At 42.5% G+C, this 19026-nt stretch overlaps 2 protein-coding genes across 2 annotated transcripts; one reads left to right on the forward strand and one right to left on the reverse strand.

The window, feature by feature from the left end:
* Nucleotides 1-748: 748 nt before the first annotated feature.
* On the forward strand, nucleotides 749-3670 carry LOC112568716. Its single transcript, XM_025246168.1, has 5 exons — nucleotides 749-1868; nucleotides 2036-2104; nucleotides 2507-2596; nucleotides 2995-3098; nucleotides 3526-3670. Exons 1-4 carry the CDS (start codon nucleotides 1437-1439, stop codon nucleotides 3049-3051), a joined length of 648 nt encoding a protein of 215 aa, XP_025101953.1. The 5' UTR covers nucleotides 749-1436; the 3' UTR covers nucleotides 3052-3098; nucleotides 3526-3670.
* Nucleotides 3671-12543: 8873 nt separating this feature from the next.
* Nucleotides 12544-17056, reverse strand: LOC112568474. The gene is given in 7 exon segments (XM_025245781.1): nucleotides 12544-12555; nucleotides 12811-12849; nucleotides 14507-14547; nucleotides 14550-14595; nucleotides 14869-14937; nucleotides 15564-16375; nucleotides 16378-17056. Coding segments are annotated over 7 exon segments (1668 nt in total). The 5' UTR covers nucleotides 17027-17056.
* Nucleotides 17057-19026: the final 1970 nt, after the last annotated feature.

Consider the following 19026-nt stretch of genomic DNA (forward strand, 5'->3'; position numbering starts at 1 on the left):
ATAAAATCAGCCATACAACAATTAAAAACCCGCAAATGCCATCAAACAGTTGACACCATGATAAGTAAAATGCATATATGCAGATTGAGAACCTTGGACTGAGCAGAATAGTTCGCTTATTCATTGCGAATCCTCACGACCGTGTCCAAAGACTCCGGTTGAATCTGTCCACGTCTTCGTTGTACTGTAGTAACATAGACTGAGAAGAAAAATAAATTCACTAAATAAACGACTAAAGTACATCAGTCCAAAGGTAGCCTTTGGTACTGAATAGGTTGTGCTTCCCCAGACTACTAAAAAAATTATAAAACAACTCTTTTTGCATTTGAAATTTTTGCTGCTTTCGTCTCAACACCGTGCTCCAGAATGAGCTGAAAAATTTTGAAAGAAACTGTACTTGTGTGTGTGTGTGTGTGTGTGTGTGTGTGTGTGTGTGTGTGTGTGTGTGTGTGTGTGTGTGTGTGTGTGTGTGTGTGTGTGTGTGTGTGTGTGTGTGTGTGTGTGTGTTGTGTTCTGTGTTGTTCCATGCATGCACTTCGTTTTTAACAAATTATTGACCACTTACAAACTTACCTACTATCAGCTCTGTCGGCTCTGTAATAACAGAATTCAGCCTCCTTCTTCGACAGTTTCGTCTCGCACACACACACACACTCACACGCACACACATATATTAATGTTTACCATACACTCCGTTGCCATGGAGAAAAATGGAAATCCACGGCAGCTGGTATTCTCTGTGAGACTACATTCTAAGGCCAATGGTCTCCCCAGAACCAGTCAGGTACAGACGGATGGTATAAAAGGTTTGTGAAGTGCAACACTCGTGCATTCTCGTGACTGTGTGCAGGCGACTGTCATTCTTTGAGAAACCATGGAATGCTTGGTACAAATGAGACCGCTTCTCGTTTCCATGGCGACAGTGGGACTTTATTACGAGCTCTCAGTCTTCAGGAATTCCATCAAAAAGGATTTGGAGACAGATAATAATGTCGGTAATGGTGACAGAGACCCAAAGCGGTCTAAATCATTTCGAGGCTTCCAGAAATATTGTCTTGCGGTGTGCATCTTCCTCTGGGTTTACGCAGTCCGCTACATTCCATCCTTCTGGGTCGACTTGGATTACAAAGCAGGACTAACAGCTCCGAAAGTAGTCGCCCTGTCCTGGGTCTTGCAATGCGCGATCACCGCAACGGTGATCTATAGAGGCTGTAGGAATCCTGAGCAACTTCCGGGATTTCTAAAACTGCTTGCAGACCACGTGACCAATAACACCCACAGCCCTTTAAGTGCTCCCAAGAACCAGTTTCTTACGAGAATGGCGATAAATTGTCACTGCCCTGTGCTGGATCTTTGTCGTCATTACCAACCTTCCACTCGTCATCGCTTATCTCAACATCTTCGAAGGGTCGGATGTGTACGTCACTATAGTTACGATGCCTTTCGGCAAATCGATCGTCAGCCAGGTCGTCAACTTCATCATCAACGTCCATCTGTCCATGGCGTGGGTGTTCCCTATCGGCTTCATCTGCCTGCTGTGCACGGTCCTTCGCCTTCAATTTCAGGCGTTGACCCAAGCCATCCAAGTTTGTCTCTCCACCTCCAGAAGCAACCTGCTCCGTGACCTGGCGACCTTTCGTCGTCAGCATCTGCAGCTGTGCGCATGCGTGCGCGTGCTGGACGTGGTGTTCCGTCGTCTGATCATGACGTCGTACGTCACCAACGTTCCCATCATCTGCTTCTTGCTGTACCAGCTCGTCACCTCCAACTTCGATGGCCTCTTGTCGGTCTGTAACATCTACTGGCTCATCAACAACGCCTTCTGTGTTGTCATCATCTCGCTCTACTCCGCCATCGTCCATGAAGAGGTAATCATGTTCTTTATTCATTCCTTCTCCTCACCTGGTTGTCGCCCTACGGAGCATGCGTAAAACATGCAAGGGACCATTCCCAGTATGCCATACTGAGTTGTTATAATCTGATGTCTCAGTTCAAAGAAAAGGCAGTGGTTCACACCTGACTATTTTTTATTCAGGCTCACTCCGCACTTGATGCTCTGTTCGAGGTACAGACCTCTGGGGCAGACCCTGACCAGATAGTGGAGGTAAGCAGGCCATCTATAGTCTACAGGTCATCTCATTATTTGTTGGTCAGCGAAGAGTGCGGCTGCTTTAGTTGTGATGCTCCGCTGTATTATTATTATTATTATTATTATTATTATTATTATTATTATTATTATTATTATTATTATTATTATTATTATTATTATTATTATTATTATTATTATTATTATTATTATTATTATTATTATTATTATCCATGTTTGTCGTATGTTGTACTTTCTATCACATGCATTTCTGTGTTCATTCTTTCATAGCTAGTATTTCTCGTCTCTAGAAAAAAATGCCTTTTGCTGTCACCTGTTTCAATTTTCATCTCTTTCCTTTCGTTCAGAAAATAACTGTGTCGCTTAGTTTATCCTGTGATGTTGATGTTGATGTTGCAGCTGCAGTTGTTCCTGTCCAAGCTGACCGGTCCTCCTATCGGCTTCACTGCTCTGGGCATCATCACCGTTAGCAAAGAGACAATCTTAACGGTAAAGACTTCCGGGAAATTAAAGTCAACATTGTGTTTTCAGTTTATCATCTTTTCTCTTGAGGCTGTCACTTCGTCCTTTTACTATTCCTGCCTTTCAACCTCTTCGCCTTTTCATGCTTTGCCTGTTAGTTGCCTCTCTTCTCACCTCGAATAACTTTTCTCCCTCCAGTCTGTGCTTCATTTGTTTACATACCACTGAAAAACAAGTTGCACTAATTAATGTACACAATGAATGAATAATTACAGGGCTGTGCTGAGTAATCCCCTGTAGTTCTTATGTTTTTTTTCCACACGATTTATTTCTTGCATGTTGTCTCTTATAAAATTCATATTGTCCATTTTGCAAGAGTTGATTTATACCTAACTAGAGGTCCTTTGTATATTTATTTTTCCCAGCTGGGTGGACTGCTGTCAACGTACTTCTTTCTGCTGGTCCAGTATCGGATCGACTAGAGGACATCATGACACTGCTCTGGTTACAGGACATAACTGTGTCATGTGTGAGTAAAATACAGATATATTGAGGTCGCCTACACACCGGAATATGCATTCTTTAACAGTTGTTTATTATTATTATTATTATTATTATTATTATTATTATTATTATTATTATTATTATTATTATTATTATTATTATTATTAGCGCACGTGCATGCGTGTGTCGGTATATGATTGCAACATTGCGATTGCTGAATTACTCATGCGTGAAATTTTTTGTTTGCAATTCATTAAACAACAACAATAATTGTGTTTCAAACAACTTTAACACATTACTATGCCGAACCTAGCTTGTCCTGCGCGTGCGTGTGTGAGTGTGTACGGCCGCGTGATGGAATGAGCAATGTGGAATATCAGTTATGCTCTTTAGAATGTTTGCAATAATATCATCGCTGTATTTGTTTATTTTTATTTCTTTATTAATTGCAGGATCGTGTCGGGTGGGAATACCGTGACAATCTGATGTCATTGTCGACAGGTCGTACAAACATTTATTTCACCCTCCTCCCGTCATGTTTTCCTAGAGCTCTGGTATCTCATTTCGGTGGGAAATGAAATAAAGTGAGTTGTGGGGCCTGGGACGTATCATTGTTCTTTTGAAGTGTTGAGTAAATACATTGGCACAACACACAGCTTGGGCAACACTTTCAGCGCGTGCGACCCTGAGCTTCACGATGTAATGAGCAATGTCACCTGTAATTTATTTTCTTTAGTTCGTGTGCAACAATACCATCTAATCCTTTTATTTTCGACAGGATTGTTGTGGATCGACTGGAATAACTTTACAATCTCAACTGTTTTGTCCATAAATCGTCAAAGGGGATAGTTCCCCTTCTCTCGAAGTATTGCAAGAACTCTCTCACCTCCCTACCGCGAATAAATGAATGAATAAACGGCTGAACATGAAAAAAAAAATAAAATCAAAGTCAACGAATAAACACATTTTAAATCTGAATACAAATATTGATAACTGGTCAAATATTTGCCGGACTGCTTTGCTGCGTCATTCCATTGAATGTTGATCTTCGGAACATTCTGGAATGTTGTCCTGTGGGAGATGAAATGAGCTGAGTCATGAGATGTGGAAAATAGTTTTGGTCTTCGTCGAAGTCTCTGAAGTATGGAGTGACTTTCTGTTCTTATTCAACACATAAAATACATATATATACAGAATATATATATAGCAGGTTTATGACAAAATCAAGCTTACCTCGGGGTTAGTTAGTTTTGTGGAGGTGACGTCATTGCCTTCTCCCTCCCAACTTACTTTACCCAACCCCAGTCTGTGTGTGTGCTTGTGTATGTGTTCTTTGTCTGTGTGTGTATTACCCTACCTCGTCAGTCTGACACTTTTAATAATGTCCATTCAACTGCTTCCAAAACAAGAATCTCCTGGTGCAAAAACCGTTCATACTGCATTGCAGATGGCTCAACAAACAGACCGACCCCACGCCACACAATACAACTAACGCCCGACACGACTGGAAAAACAAATCACGGGTACATGACATCTCTAATTTTCTCCATCATTTGTTTTGCTCTTGAATGAAATTTCATAAACGTTCTTTTGCGGCAAATGTCACTATCGGTTTCCATGGAAACAATCTAAACTGTCTCTTTGTTTCTTTTGAATCTTCCTCCGAGAGATTGCGATTCGGTTCTCCGAAATGTAATCTTGATAAACTAGAAGATGGGTTTCATGCGAAGACAATTTTCATCGTATTGGATTATTTCCCTCTAGGTCACTTTCATTTTTACTGGAACATTTGCCATTTTTTCTTTCTTGGCTGTTATAAAACACTTCTCTAAAATCAAAAAAAAAATCACATATCTATATTCATAAGTTATGAATGCATAATAAATACAAACACAATAACAAATTCATATTTGTAAACATAGATTCATGTTATGTATTTCCTATGGTTTATGAATGTACTTTATATGTATATATCTATCTATCTATTCCTCTTTGTGCATCAGGTTGCACATAAGGCCTCAACCAGAGTCCGCCACCGATGTCGATCGGCTGAAACACGCTCTAGGTGACCCCATGTCCAGCCCTTTCCTTTCATCTCCCTTTCCACTGTTCTTCTCCAAGTTTCCTTTGGGCGGCCTCGTTTTCTTCGGCCGTCTGGAGTCCATCGTAGGGCGACTCTGGAAAGGTCTGCTGTCTGCTGGCGGAGCACATGTCCAATCCATCGCCAACGCCTTCGTTGAACCTGCGTGGTGATGGACTCGGTGTCAGTTCTTCGGTGGAGTTCTTCGTTGGTGATGGTGTTTGGCCAAAAGATGTTAAGTATGCGCCTGAGGCATCTGTTTTGGAAGACGTCAAGCTTGTTACTGATGGTTTTGGTCATCTTCCAAGATTCTGATCCGTAAAGGAGGGTGCTGATCACATTTGACTTGAAGATTCTCAGTTTGATCTTCTGGCTGATGTTTTTTGCCTTCCATGTGCTCCTGAGTGAGGCGAAGGCTTGGCTGGCTTTCGCCAGTCGGGCTCGAATCTCCACCTCCGCATCCCCGGTGTCTGACATTTTGGACCCAAGATAGGTGAAACTGTCAACTTCCTCAATCTCTTCTCCATTTAGTTTGATGCTGTCTTGGACTCTGGCGTTCACTCTCATACTGTTAGTCTTTTTTGTGCTGACCTTCAAGCCAAGGTTTCCAGCTGTTTCTGAGAAGGCCTTTGTTTTTTCCTGCATGTCTTGGTGGCGGTGTGACAGCAGGGCAATGTCATCAGCAAGTCCAAGTCTTCCAGTGCTGTTGTTGCTGTCATAGTCATGGTCCATCTGAGCCCTCTCCTCTCGCTGTCGGTGGAAGTCTTCATGATCCAGTCCATGGCCAGGATGAAGAGGAACGGCGACAGAATGCAGCCCTGCTTCACCCGGTACTGACGTTGAAGGGGTCTGTGAGCTCTGTGTCACAGACAACCTGGGATTTGAAATCGCTGTACAGCATTGCAATGACCTGAACAAGTTTTGCAGGGACTCCGTAATGCCTCAGGATCTTCCATAAGGACTCGCGGTGGATGCTGTCAAAAGCCTTCTCCAGGTCGATGAAATTGATGTACAGCGGTGTGTTCCATTCGTTGCTCTGCTCCAGAATCTGTCGCAGAATGAAGATGTGTTCGGAGCAGGATCGCCCAGGGCGAAATCCTGCTTGCTGTGGTCGGAGGTCTTTCTCAAGAGTTGCCGTCAGTCTTGACAAAACAATCTTGCTGAAGACCTTGCTGGTGAGGGAAAGAAGTGTTATGCCCCTCCAATTATTGCAGTCTCCAAGATCTCCTTTCTTGGGTAACTTGAAGATGAGCCCTGTCTTCCACGCAACAGGGACCGTGCCCTGATTCCCAAATTTGCCTGAAGATTTCAGTCAGCTTGGGAGCTGTCACATTCACGTCTGCTTTCAACATCTCTGCTGTTATTCCATCTGCCCCTGGTGCTTTTGCCGCTCTTCATTGTCTTGACTGCTGCTGTCACTTCTTCCAGGCTTGGTGGGTCTGTGCAGATGTCAAGGTCTATAGCTGCTGGCTGGATGTCTGCAAGCTGAGGGGGATCTGGTCTGTTCAGAACCGACTCAAAATGTTCCTTCCAGCGCTGTAGTTTTTCTGCCTCTCCCTCGACGACATTACCGTTCACGTCTTTCACTGGCACATCACTGTTCTTAAACCCGTTGTTTAGCTGTTTGTTTATCTTGTACAGTGTCTTCAGGTCATTTTTACTTGCTGCATTTTCTGCTTCATCTGCCAGTTTCTCTATGTGATATCTTTTGTCGGTTCTTGTCATCCTCTTTACCTCTTTGTTCAGTTTTGCATATCTTTGTCTGTGTTGTTCCTTCAGGCGTTCAGATCTGGTGCTGTTGATTCTTTGTTTGGCTGACTTTCTCTCTTCTATCTTCTTCCATGTCTCTTCTCTGATCCACTGTTCTTTCTTTTTCCGTTGGAAGCCCAGTATTTTCTCTCCTGATTCCTGTAAGACTCGATTGAAGTCGTCTAAGGTCATCTCTTGTTGGTCTCCTAGTGCCTGGAACCTGTTCTTTACTTCCATAGCAAAGGCCCTTTCGGTGGCTGGATTTTTCAGTTTGCCAGAGTCCACTCTCTGCTGACGTGCCTGTTTTCCTCGTGATCGACGCAGCTTCAGAGAAACTGTGGCTATCACAAGAGTGTGGTCACTGGCAATGTCTGCTCCTCTGTAGGCTCTAACATCTTGAAGTGAGCTCCTCCATTTTCGGTTGATGATGACATGGTCTATCTGGTTCTTTGTGATCCCATCTGGTGATGTCCATGTTGCCTTGTGGATGTCTTTGTGTGGGAAGAGTGTGCCTCCAATCAGTAGGTTGTTTTCTTCACAAAAGTCTGCCAGTCTCTCTCCGTTGTCATTTGATGCTTCCGATTCCATGTTTGCCCATGACATGCTCCCTGCAGGTGTTGTCACTTCCCACCTTGGCATTGAGATCGCCGATGATGAGCAACACATGTCGTGGGCTGGAACGCTTTCTGAGGCTGCCTGGAGCTGATCGTAAAAAGCATCCTTGTCTTCTGCCTCGGAGTCTTCTGTTGGTGCATAGCAGGCTAGCACTGTCAGCTTGGTGTACTTTGAATGGAATCTTGCTCTCAAAAGCCTGGGTCCATAAGGCTTCCATTCCAGCAGTGCCTTTTCCGTTTTCTTGTTGAGGAGTAGAGCTACTCCTTCAGAGTGCTGAGCGTCTGATCTTCCTGAGAACAAGATGGTATGTCCTGACGCTAGTCTCCTCTTTCCCGTGCCGGTCCATCTGACCTCACTGACTCCCAGGATGTCCAAGTTGTAGTTGTCAAACTCCTTGACTAATTGGAGCATCCTGCCAGTCTGGTACAAGGTCTGGACGTTCCAGCACCCCACCCTCAACTTCTGCCTCGGCTTCAGTAAATCCGCTGTCGGGCGCCAGCTCCCTTTCGGGTTTTGGCTGTCGTCCGTCATTAGTCCAGTCACCTGGTGTGCTTCATTACCTCCGCCATCTGTGACGAGTTCTCTGGTTTTTAGTTTCTGTAACAGGATTTTTTTTTACATGGTGGGGTTGTTAGCCCTACCACAACCTATTTTACCTCTAGGTGAGGTGTCCACCTTAGTCGCCTCTTACGACATGCCTGGCTGGATGGCAGGGACCCTATTCTTGCAATGCTTGCTAGGCAAGCATACCCCGGGGTCCCACAGGGGACTTTATATGTATGTATGGACGAAAACATATTGGAAGAGAGTGTTGTATATGAAAATATGTGTCTCTGTGGTGTTTGCATTTCTGTGTTGTTTCATACATACAACCCTAACCCTTCTATCATCTCTGTCAGCTCGGTAATATCCGTTGTTGTAGTAAAGGTCATCACGTGCATTTTCATAACCTCCGTCACACTCCACTGCACGCAGTCCTCCAGGCTGCATCACAAGTGCGCCCTGTCGTCAGCATTCAGCTTCCTTCATCGACAGACTCGTCAACATCATAAATAAACATCGCCCACCTCTTTGAAGCTACCAACAGGCAAAAGTCTTTGTCACCGATCCATTTCATTATTTTAAAAAAAAAGTGCTCGCGCGCGCTCACACACACACACACACTCATTGATGCTTACCGCAAGCTATCATAGACCACTCCGTTGTCATGGAGAGAAATTGGAGTCCACAGGTAGCTCATACTCTCGGTGAGACTCATTCTCCAGCCAGTGGTCTCCCTGGTGCCAGTCGGCTGTGTCTGAGGTTCAACATGTCCATCAGTGTCACGCTCGTGCATTCCCGTGACTGAGGCGCGCGAGCTTTTGCACGTGTCGGGAGTAAGTCAAGCAGTTTACCGAAGCATTACCATCTTTTTACGATATTTATTACAAACCGAAAAGAAAACTTAATTAATACCGCCATACCGAGGTGCAGGAAAGGAGACATTAACATATTAACATTAATCTCTGTCAGCGCAAGATGGACTTTCTCTGACGACTTCCTCTAAATTTTTTTAACAATTTGTTCTTCATTTTCATTCTTCATTACTTCGGCTTAATCTCAAAGTAGGAAAAACAAAGCTTTCCACTTACAGAGGTGAACTACACAAACAGTTTCAAGTTGTGTCAAGGCTAGTGTCATTCTTTGAAATAAAAACCATGTTGCGAATCAGGCCGCTCCTCGTTTCTATGGAACTCATTGGACTTTATTTCGAGCTCGATGTCTCCAGGAACTCTTCTGACATCACTAAAAGGGTTTTTGAGGAAGAAAATAATTTAGGTGATGTTAACAGAGATTCAAAGCGGTGTAGGTCATTTAGAGGATCACAGAAATACTGTTTGGCAGTGTGTTTGCTCCTTTGGTTTCACGTCCTTCGATACATACCATCCTTCTGGGTTGGTTTAGATTATGAAGAAGGACTCGTTGCCAGAAGAGTCATTGCTGTGTCCTGGGCCTTGCAGTGTGCCATGAATGCGACTGTCATATACAGAGGCTGCAGGAACCCACAGCAGCTTCCAGAATTTGTGAAACTGCTGTCCGACCACGTGACAAATAACAACACCCTCAGCATCTTAAGTGATCACAAAAACAGGTTTCTAAGGAGAAAGGCGATAATTATCACTGTTTTGTGCTGGAATGTTTGTCGTCATTAACCACCTGGCACTCGTCATCTTTTTCCTCAACATCGTCGATGGGTCGAAGGTGTTCGTCACTATTGTGACGATGCCGTTCGGCAAGTCGATCGTCAGCCAGGTCCTCACCAGCATCTTCTCTGTCCACATCTACATGGCGTGGGTGTTCCCCATCGGCTTCTCCTGCCTGCTGTGCAAGGTCCTTCACCTTCATTTTCAGGCCTTGACCCGCGCCATCCAAGCAAGTCTCTCGACCTCCAGCAGCAGCCTGCTCTGTGACCTGGCGACCTTTCGCCGTCAGCATCTGCAGCTGTGCGCATGCGTGCGCTTGCTGGACGTAGTGCTACGTCGCCTGATCATGGCGTCGTACGTCACTAACGTTCCACTCATCTGCTTCTTGCTGTACCAGCTCGTCAACTCCAGCACCGATGTCTTCTCGGTGTTCACTTACATCTTCTGGCTGTTCATCAACGCCGTTTGTGTTGTCATGATTTCACTCTACTCCGCCATCGTCAACGATGAGGTAATCTTCCTCTTTCTTCATTTCCTCTTCTTCCTCCTTTACTCCTCCTCACTACCTCATACTGAGATTGAGTAAATCATGCTTAAGATGTCAACTCAGTTTGACATGTTAGCTGTTTAGGTGTATACTATTTTTTACTTTCGGGAGGTAAGTTACTATACATGTTTCGACAGCAGCAGAAGGAGAAACAATGTTCTCACTTGTTTCCTCTTCATTCATTGTGTTCTTTCATCAGTTTATCCATTTTTTCTTCCTTTTCTACTTCTCTTTTTTTCTCTTCTTTGTTTTTTTTTTTAGTCATTTACGTCATTTTGTAAAGTCTCGAACTATACCAATTCTCTTGTATTCATCGTAAAAGTTGTTTCTCAAAATAAAAGATGAAATCACAATAATAAACCATGATAATACAGTAAGATTTTTAAGAAATAAAGTAAAGCGAAAGAAGAAATAGGAGAATAGCACTAAAAAAAGGAAGGAAGGAGAAGTGCGAGCGGAGAAACGAAGAAACAAACAAGAAAGTGTCCGTGTGGTGACCTGGAAGTTCAAAGAGAGGTCAGCGGCTCACACCTGAGTGTTTTTTATGCAGGCTCACTCCGCACTTGATGCGCTGTTCGAGGTACAGACCTCTGGGGCAGACCCTGACCAGATAGTGGAGGTAAGCAGGCCACGGTCGTAGATGTAGACCCGGGGTATTTATTGCTCCCCAACCCTTCCCGGTGCGTGTGTGCGTGTGTGTGTGTGCGTGCGAGGTATGCGTATGTGTGTGTGTGTCACTACTGTTTGTCAACTTATTCAGATATCCAGACAATTCAGGACCACTTCAAACTGTATGCCTCGTGATTTACAATGGCAATAATTAATGTTCACAACACCACTATATGAACAAAGCTTTAAAGATAGATGAAGGCTTGCTCTCTATATGATAATCAATTTATTTACCTATTTATTTATGTATCTATTTATCAACCTATTAATCTACATGTTTCAATCTATATATCTATATGTATCTCTCCCGCTTTGTCTTATTTCTGATTCGCTCTATCGTTCTGAGATGTAGTTGATGTGTTCAACATCAGCTTCCATTCGTTTCCGGGTAACATTCTTGTTTCAGGTGCAAGTCAGAAATTGATATTTGTTTCTCAATTATTTCGCTTCGTTCCGTTTAACTTATTCTCTGTGTGCTGTGATGTTGATGTTGCAGCTGCAGTTGTTCCTGTCCAAGCTGACCGGTCCTCCTATCGGCTTCACAGTCCTGGGCATCATCACCGTTAGTAAGGAGACAATCTTAACGGTAAAGACTTTGGACAGTTGAAGTTTGAAATTCTGTTCCTTTTTTTTTTTTTTTTTTGCTTGTTTCATGCCAGAACAAATTTATTTCATTATTGTCCACTTTGCAAATGTTGAATAAAACCTAAATGGCGGTCCCTTATATTTTTTCAGCTGGGTGGACTGTTGACCACATACTTCTTTCTGCTGCTCCAGTATCAGATCCACTAGATGATGTCCTCACATTTCTCGAGTTGAACGAAAATCGTGACAGAAATATGTATGGAGAAAAGTATTTATTGAGCTCGTTTGCATCGTAGATATGCGGTCTACCAATTCTGTTATTACTATGAGAGACAGTCAGATGCAATGGAGGGGACGCAAACTTCGGACAAGGAAATTCACTTAACGGTTAGTTATCCCCATGGCTGGCAGGGTGCTTCTTCTGTTGTTCTCCCAGTGGCCAACTCCTTCGGGATGTCGGGAGTTCATCAGCAGGAATTATTTGCTCTTTTCTCTGACTGCACCTTATAGTATTACTAGCAGTAGTGGTATACACATAAATTTATCAATACACACTCTGAATTACTAGTCAGTACGCATTATGTAAATACACAAAGCTAATATTTTTTACTGTTTTCATACATCTTTCAATCTTTTGCACAGTATTTTAGTTTGGTGACTTATTTACTGGCGGTTTCATCATCATTCATCCCATGATTGGTACCGTTCGTGTGGAGGATGGTAAAAAAAAAAATATGGATAGACACGATAGCTGACGAGGTATGTCCCACCAATAACATGTGTTTCTCTGTCCTCACCCTGGAGTCCACTGGTGGGGTGCGCGGTCCTTTTAAATCCGAGTCTCGACCGATCTGGCATGATTTTTCTCCTTTTTTTGCGGCGACTATACATGGTCCTGTTTCTGAGCTTATACACTTTGTGTCCTTCTACTTTCTTTCTCTCCACGTGAATTACAGACGATGGGTCGGTCTGGTCGCGAACTCTTAGACTCTGGGCTTTGTCCGGTACTTTCCTCGTGAAAAGTCTTCCCTCCTCTTCCAGCTTATAACACCAACTGATTCAGAGATACGGGAGCGAAAGCAACAATCCCACCATTTGGCTTCTCAAATTAACTAATATTTTTACTTGAAAAACTTAAAAGATTCAGAAAAAGTCTCCTCGACTTATGTGGTAAAAAATTTTAAGAAAAACCTTACAAATAAAAATTTTGTTACAGAAAGCAGTTTGGTTGTGTGTGTGGGTATGTTGGTTTTGTGTGTGTGTGTACACGTGCCTTTAAGTCGACAATGGAGAAAGGAATTTTAAATACTAATGCAAGACAGAGCAGCATTGATGAAACATAATGATGCTTTTTAGTTCCATAATTCACCAGTTCAGGTCAAGAGCATTGAATCAGCCGCCATCCTTCAGCAAGGTGTGGTGTGGACACATCCATTAGCCTCCGTCATCCAGGCTTGACAATTGTATTGCAAACTCATTAGTTATCAAACGTAAATGGATCTACAAATTTACAACATGAAACGGTTTTATGAATACTCTTTTAAGCAATTTTAGAGTTTGTATCATATTACCATTGCATTCAAGTGTTCCGAAAACATGTGCCGCCTGGTGGAAAAACCTTTCACGATGCTCTGTAGATGGCTTAATAAATAAATCGACTTGCTCTGATAGATTTTACAACAAAAAAAGTCTTTTTAAAGAAAATTTTTATTTTCCGCTGGAGTTAAAGCATTAAAAAGACAAATTTAATGTATAATTGTGAAGCTCGGAGGTGAAATTCAGAGAAATAAAACTGAATGCTTTCATAAATCCTTGTACAGAACACAACTCCTGATACACTTTGTTATGGTGTCAGAGGTAGATAGGTTGCCATCCTTTTTTCGAATTCTGCATGTAAATATTTTGAAGGACTGAGCTGGTTTGTTTTGAGTGGCCCGGATGTTTGGATATATGAAGAGAGATGGGTTTTGGCATACCCTTCTTTTTTTAATTTATTTTTGTTGTGACTATCAAAGTCAAAATAATGTACTTTTTACTTGAGTTCGGTTGAATAACATGTTTAATGCAACAGATTCCTTTGTCCAATAAAACAGAAATTACGATCTCGTCGTCAATAAGATGAACATTACATGAATATAATAAAATATAATAAAAGAATTATTCTAAAGAATTGAAAATGGTTTATTTGTGTTAAAAAGCGCAGTCACTAATTATACTCTTTAACTGCAAAATCCATGTATGAAATTAAATTTAAAAAAAACACGCATGACATGTCAAATTTACCCTGCAACCTATCAGTGAATAACATTTCGCATAAACACGAAGTCACCGACGAAAGGTCAAACAGTGTTGGGCAGCTCGACCACAGCTTGCCGTTTGGTCACGTGTTGTATTTACACCGAATCCTGTTTTTTATGCTGCACTTCATCGATGAGCCAAATATCATCATCATCTTCATCATCATCATCATCATCATCATCATTGCATCCTTTCACTCTGGGATATGTAACCTCACTGTTTCTGGTAGTCCAGGAGCACGATAAAGTAGGTCAAGAGAAGTCCACCGATCTGTTCGTGAAGGAAGAAAGTACAACACACAATGCAGTCCTGTTATTCATGTTGTTCAAGAAAATTCAAATCTTTTTCTCTGATCGCTTGTTATGAAACTAAACGTGTTGGTCAATGAAAACAAACACTCTTGCAGAACATTTGCTTCATTTGTCATGCTGATGTTTATTTTTGTATCGTTAAAGATACTCTTTACATTTGCCAAAATCTGTTAAGAACAATAATCAAACAGATAAATGTGTGATGCTCTTCAATGCAAGCCTTTAGGTATTTATTGTGGGGGGGGTGAGATGTTGGTTATTTTTCTGTAGTTGGGATAATGATAATCATCATCATCGTGGTCGTCGTTGTTGACGTCGTCGTGTTGACTATGAACGTGGTGTTAGTGGCTTTTAGCTTACAAACTTCAAAATACCTAAACCAAAGGGAGCACTTACTGTCAAAATCATCTCCTTGGTGACGGTGACGATACCCAGGGCGTGAAGCCAATGGATGGTCCGGTCAGCTTGGACACGAAGAGCTGCAGCTGCAACATCACCACGCGCGTGAATGGCATCTACTAAAAGTGATCTATTTTCTGGAAATAATCTTGCAATGGTCCATACCACACAAGCAAGATTATTTATAAGCTTTAAGAGCAGAAAAACACAAATTAATTCCTTACACCAAACTCTATACTCTACTGTCTAACCAAACAGTTAAGAATATCTTATAGTCAAATGTTAACAGCCATTGTCCAAGTCACAGCCAAAGACTGATATTCAGGTTAAAAGGCTTCATCAAACCTGCTGACACTTACCTGCGCTAATTGGGAAGCATCAGCTCTGTCTGCTTTGACAAAGAACAAGCTGTCTAGGGGAGAGTGTGCCTGTGACAAAAACAGAGACAAGTGCTCAGCATATTTATTCTTTTACTCTGTCCTTTTTTTATTTCAGGTTTTATTTTAGTTCAGTAACAACACAGCAACATCTGTTAATGCTTTAGTCGTAACACTAGGACTTTAGTGTCGTTGTTGGTGTTGATGTTTCTGTTAGTGTAGAAGTTGTAGATTTGCTGTATGTGAACCGGAAGGTGACATGGCCAGAGCACATGATGTAGAGTGAGCCGAGATCAATCACTGGGAGAAGATTTTTACCCCCAGAAAATTACTTCTCTTGAGCAAAAGATTTATTTCATCGGTTTTATTCCTTCATTCCAGCACTACAGCCTGTCCACTGTTCGAGTCACCAGATATGTTTCTTTATTTTCTGCTCAGTGATATTTAAGAAGAATATGATTACCTTCCGTTAACAATAATACATGTTATGACAACAAGTGAAGACCACGTGACCCTTTCAGCAAATGATTTACTCTTGCGTATCATTGTGTATCATTGCAATTAATAACCAATATAATTAACCTCGGAGGCCGTTTCATCATTTCACTTGCCTTTTCGTTTAATATATATCAAAAATATATATCAAAAATATAACATGTATCAAAAATTATTCTCACCGCTTCGTGCACAGCAGCCGCGTGAGCAGAGATGATGAGGATGGTGCTGAGGTTGACGACAAGCCAAAAGCAATTAGTGAGAAGCGCGATGACGGTCGACCTGTCCGCCACGATCGTGTACAGAAGGAAAATGCACAGAGGCAGGCAGGTCGAGTAGGCCGACATCAGCATCAACCGCATCGTCCTCTCCAGCACCGTCACGCTCTGGCACAACCTCAGGTGCTCGTGACGCCAGCGCTCCAAGTGTGCAGGGAATTCGGATCCACACGTGACGAACCCTTTGCTGACCACGTCGGAAAAAATGTTGAAGCGGAGGCGGATGATCGAGCACAGGGCGCAGTAGAAGGCCGGGGGGAGAATCCAGGCACACGTGTTGAGAAACATGACGAAAATGAAGACGATGCGTGCCGTGAGCGACGACCCGAAGGGGTTGGTCAGGATGGTCTGAACGGGTTGTATTTCTGGGATCATCGTCCCCAAGACTATGAACAAGGAGGTGGAAGTGAAGTTAATGAGTATCACCACCCAAGCGGCGATCGTGTAGGTCCTGCCGAGCCTTTTCAGCCGAGTCTCGTATTTTGTCGTAAATTCTCGAGATTCTCGCGGATCGCTCTCTTTGCCCTCCTTGCCCTCGTCACGTGATTTCTCGGTCCAATTGCACTTCGATCCCTCCCAAACGCACCGAACTGACCCGGTTTTGCTGTCGGAGTCAAAGAAAGCCATGCTTAGGCTTGATGTAGAGGTTGAATCAGGTGGAGTTTCCAGGATTTCTTTTTTCAGACTATCAGAAGTCATCTCCTGTTCCATTCCATCTGCCCTCCTCTTGAATAGTTTATCACTGAAACACCGCCTGGGTTATTCCGTTGAATCATTCTCTCTAACCTGTTCATGTCTCCGACAGAAGCTTTGTCCTCAATAATTTTCTTCTGTTTGGTTTTCTTGAAGCATCTGGAAGCAGATAAATCGGCATAGCTCATTCTTGCTTTAGATGAGTTACCTTTTTGGTACGTTGATTGGTAATCTTTCTCCAACGAATTCCATATTTTCTTGAAGCTGTAGAAATGGTTTCTGTTGAGACAGGCGTGCAGAATGACCGTGACGTTCAAAGCACAGTGTGTCAGCCATATTGTAACGGTGATCCTGCTCATGTCTAGGCTCGACTGGAAGTCCAGACCTACCCAGAAAGAGGAAATGTAAGACACCACCCGCAACCATAAGAAACAGCACACAGAGCAACAGTACAGGCATCTCAAGATGCGGCCAAACTTCCGAGACGAAGAATCCACAGGTCCGACAACTCTCACTCTAGTTGCGTCCCCTGACAACGATGCCACACCATCCTTTCCTTCGCAAGTTTCATCGATGGAAGATGTTGCTTCGTCACTGTCGTCAAAGTTTGTCATGAACCCAACCCACGACATGGACAGGTACAGTCCTTTCAACTGTTCACACAACTCAATCATCGTGAAACGTGGTAAAACCTGAGATTTAAATAAAATATCACGAGGGGTAAAAACCAAGGTATGTGTTCAGAAGAACATCAAAGAACCTGTTAAGGTAACCCAGACGAAGTGTTTAACCTCCAACAATCAAGAACGGTCTTGGATACTTGTCAGCAGAGCGAAACAACTTCCAAGCAAATGACTTGCCTGGACACGGTGCTTCGCTGTTCCACGCGCATGCGCATTTAAGTAATGGAGGGATGTACATTAGGGAAAAAGCCTCGACTGTTGCCGTCATGGTTCAGCTGGTCGTGAAAGCCTGGGATGTTGAACATGCTCTCACCTGACACCGCATCTGATCAATAGGTGGCCCACGGCGCCTGTTTAGTCATTCGACGACAACCTGGAAATGAGAACGAGGCTTGACCGTTTTGATTTGAGATGCCGGGATGATATTCTCTGGCTTGGTAGTTGTCTCCGTTTGTACCAGTGTTGCCTGGAAACCCTAGAGTCCCGCTGCACTTGTGCGAATTGACTGGATACACTGCATTAATACAAGTCCCAGCGCCATGATTGGTGGATAAAAAAAGCTCCAGGTGACGTGTCATTCGCATTGCTTCTTGATTGGCTGCATGACTGAGAACACATTAGTCCTGTACAGGTCAAACAAATCCATTTACTCAGAGAATAACCCTCGATTAAGGAGATGGATTTCTAAAAATAAACCCTGTATGACTTTATTGTGGCGAAATGTAACAACCACAAATTTTTATTACAAAATGAAAAAAGTTAATATGATAAATTAATTAATGATAATAGTAGTATATATTATTCAAATATGACAACAATCAATGCTAATAATAGAAATAATTATGAAAATAATAACATGGAAACACTGATTAATGTTAATACTCCAGATACACTCCAGCAAACATGTCCGTGGACTGGAACAGATCAAGATGGCGATGTCGCGTTTGTATTGAGATATTTTTCATTTACAGGTGTTGTTCACCTCAGTGAGTTGCTTTGGTCGGAAAGTACTCGAGAGTTCATCGCACTCAGAGGGCGAGGAAACCCCCGACAGCTAACCCTCTAAACAGGTGTCACATAAAGAAAGAGTCCTGGGTCGAGATATGAACCCATGGCCTCTCTCTCCAGCGCCTCGTTCTTCTCTTTATGTTCACGGTGATTTCTGTGTGTCTCTCGAGAATTTGCTTTTTAATTATAAGCAGGTCTTGGGAAACACTATCTTGTACTGAACTTTTTGCTCTCATTATAAAAAAAAGAAAAAACATTGCACCCTAACAGTCCTTTAAAATGTTGAATTATGTGGCGGTGTTGTATTAGACATGAGTGTGGTCTACACCCGACTCCCTTTGTGATGAAAGCGTTTCTTTTATAATTCTTTTGTATCTAGTATTTTTTCATAAGGTAAGAGGATTACTCATCCGTTAGAAAAGAAATGACAAGCTGAAAAGCTTCCCTTTCTGCTTGTCACCCACACAATGTAGCAGCGATGAAAAATTATTGCAATAAATGTAAGTGTGGTCAGAACATGTTATCACAGGTGACAAGCCGGGGGATGGGCCAGTGGGGGGAGCTGTTGGTGCTAGGAGGTTCTGGAATCTCTCTCTCACACACACATACATCTACACACACACACATCTACACACACACACTCGCTTGTCAATCTTTGTTTCGTTTTCGCGCACACACGCTGATACAAGACTTGACCTCTCACCTCATTTCTCTCTGTTTTATTGTTTGTGTATGTGTGTGTGTGTGCATCCTCTTCTACTTTCGCGTATAACAGAAAATCACAGATAAACACACACAGATGTTAAAAAGAGATTAATGATAAAATACCTAATTTCAGAAAGAGATGCTATATAAAAAACATTACACATATTACAATATCATAGCACCCGCTTCTTATTAACGGTTTCACTAACACCACTTTTTTTAATCTGTAAATTTTTTTTATTTTTCACAATAAAGTTATCCAAATACGTTACATTATA

Source organism: Pomacea canaliculata, linkage group LG7, assembly GCF_003073045.1.
Source record: "Pomacea canaliculata isolate SZHN2017 linkage group LG7, ASM307304v1, whole genome shotgun sequence".
Classification (NCBI taxonomy): domain Eukaryota; kingdom Metazoa; phylum Mollusca; class Gastropoda; order Architaenioglossa; family Ampullariidae; genus Pomacea; species Pomacea canaliculata.

Bases quoted from the DNA above. Each gene is read 5' to 3' on its own strand.
- LOC112568716 (XM_025246168.1), top strand. From the start codon at position 1,437: ATGCCTTTCGGCAAATCGATCGTCAGCCAGGTCGTCAACTTCATCATC. The intron at 1,869-2,035 runs GTAATCATGTTC...TTTTTTATTCAG, and splicing joins CCGCCATCGTCCATGAAGAG to GCTCACTCCGCACTTGATGC. The intron at 2,597-2,994 runs GTAAAGACTTCC...TATTTTTCCCAG, and splicing joins GCAAAGAGACAATCTTAACG to CTGGGTGGACTGCTGTCAAC.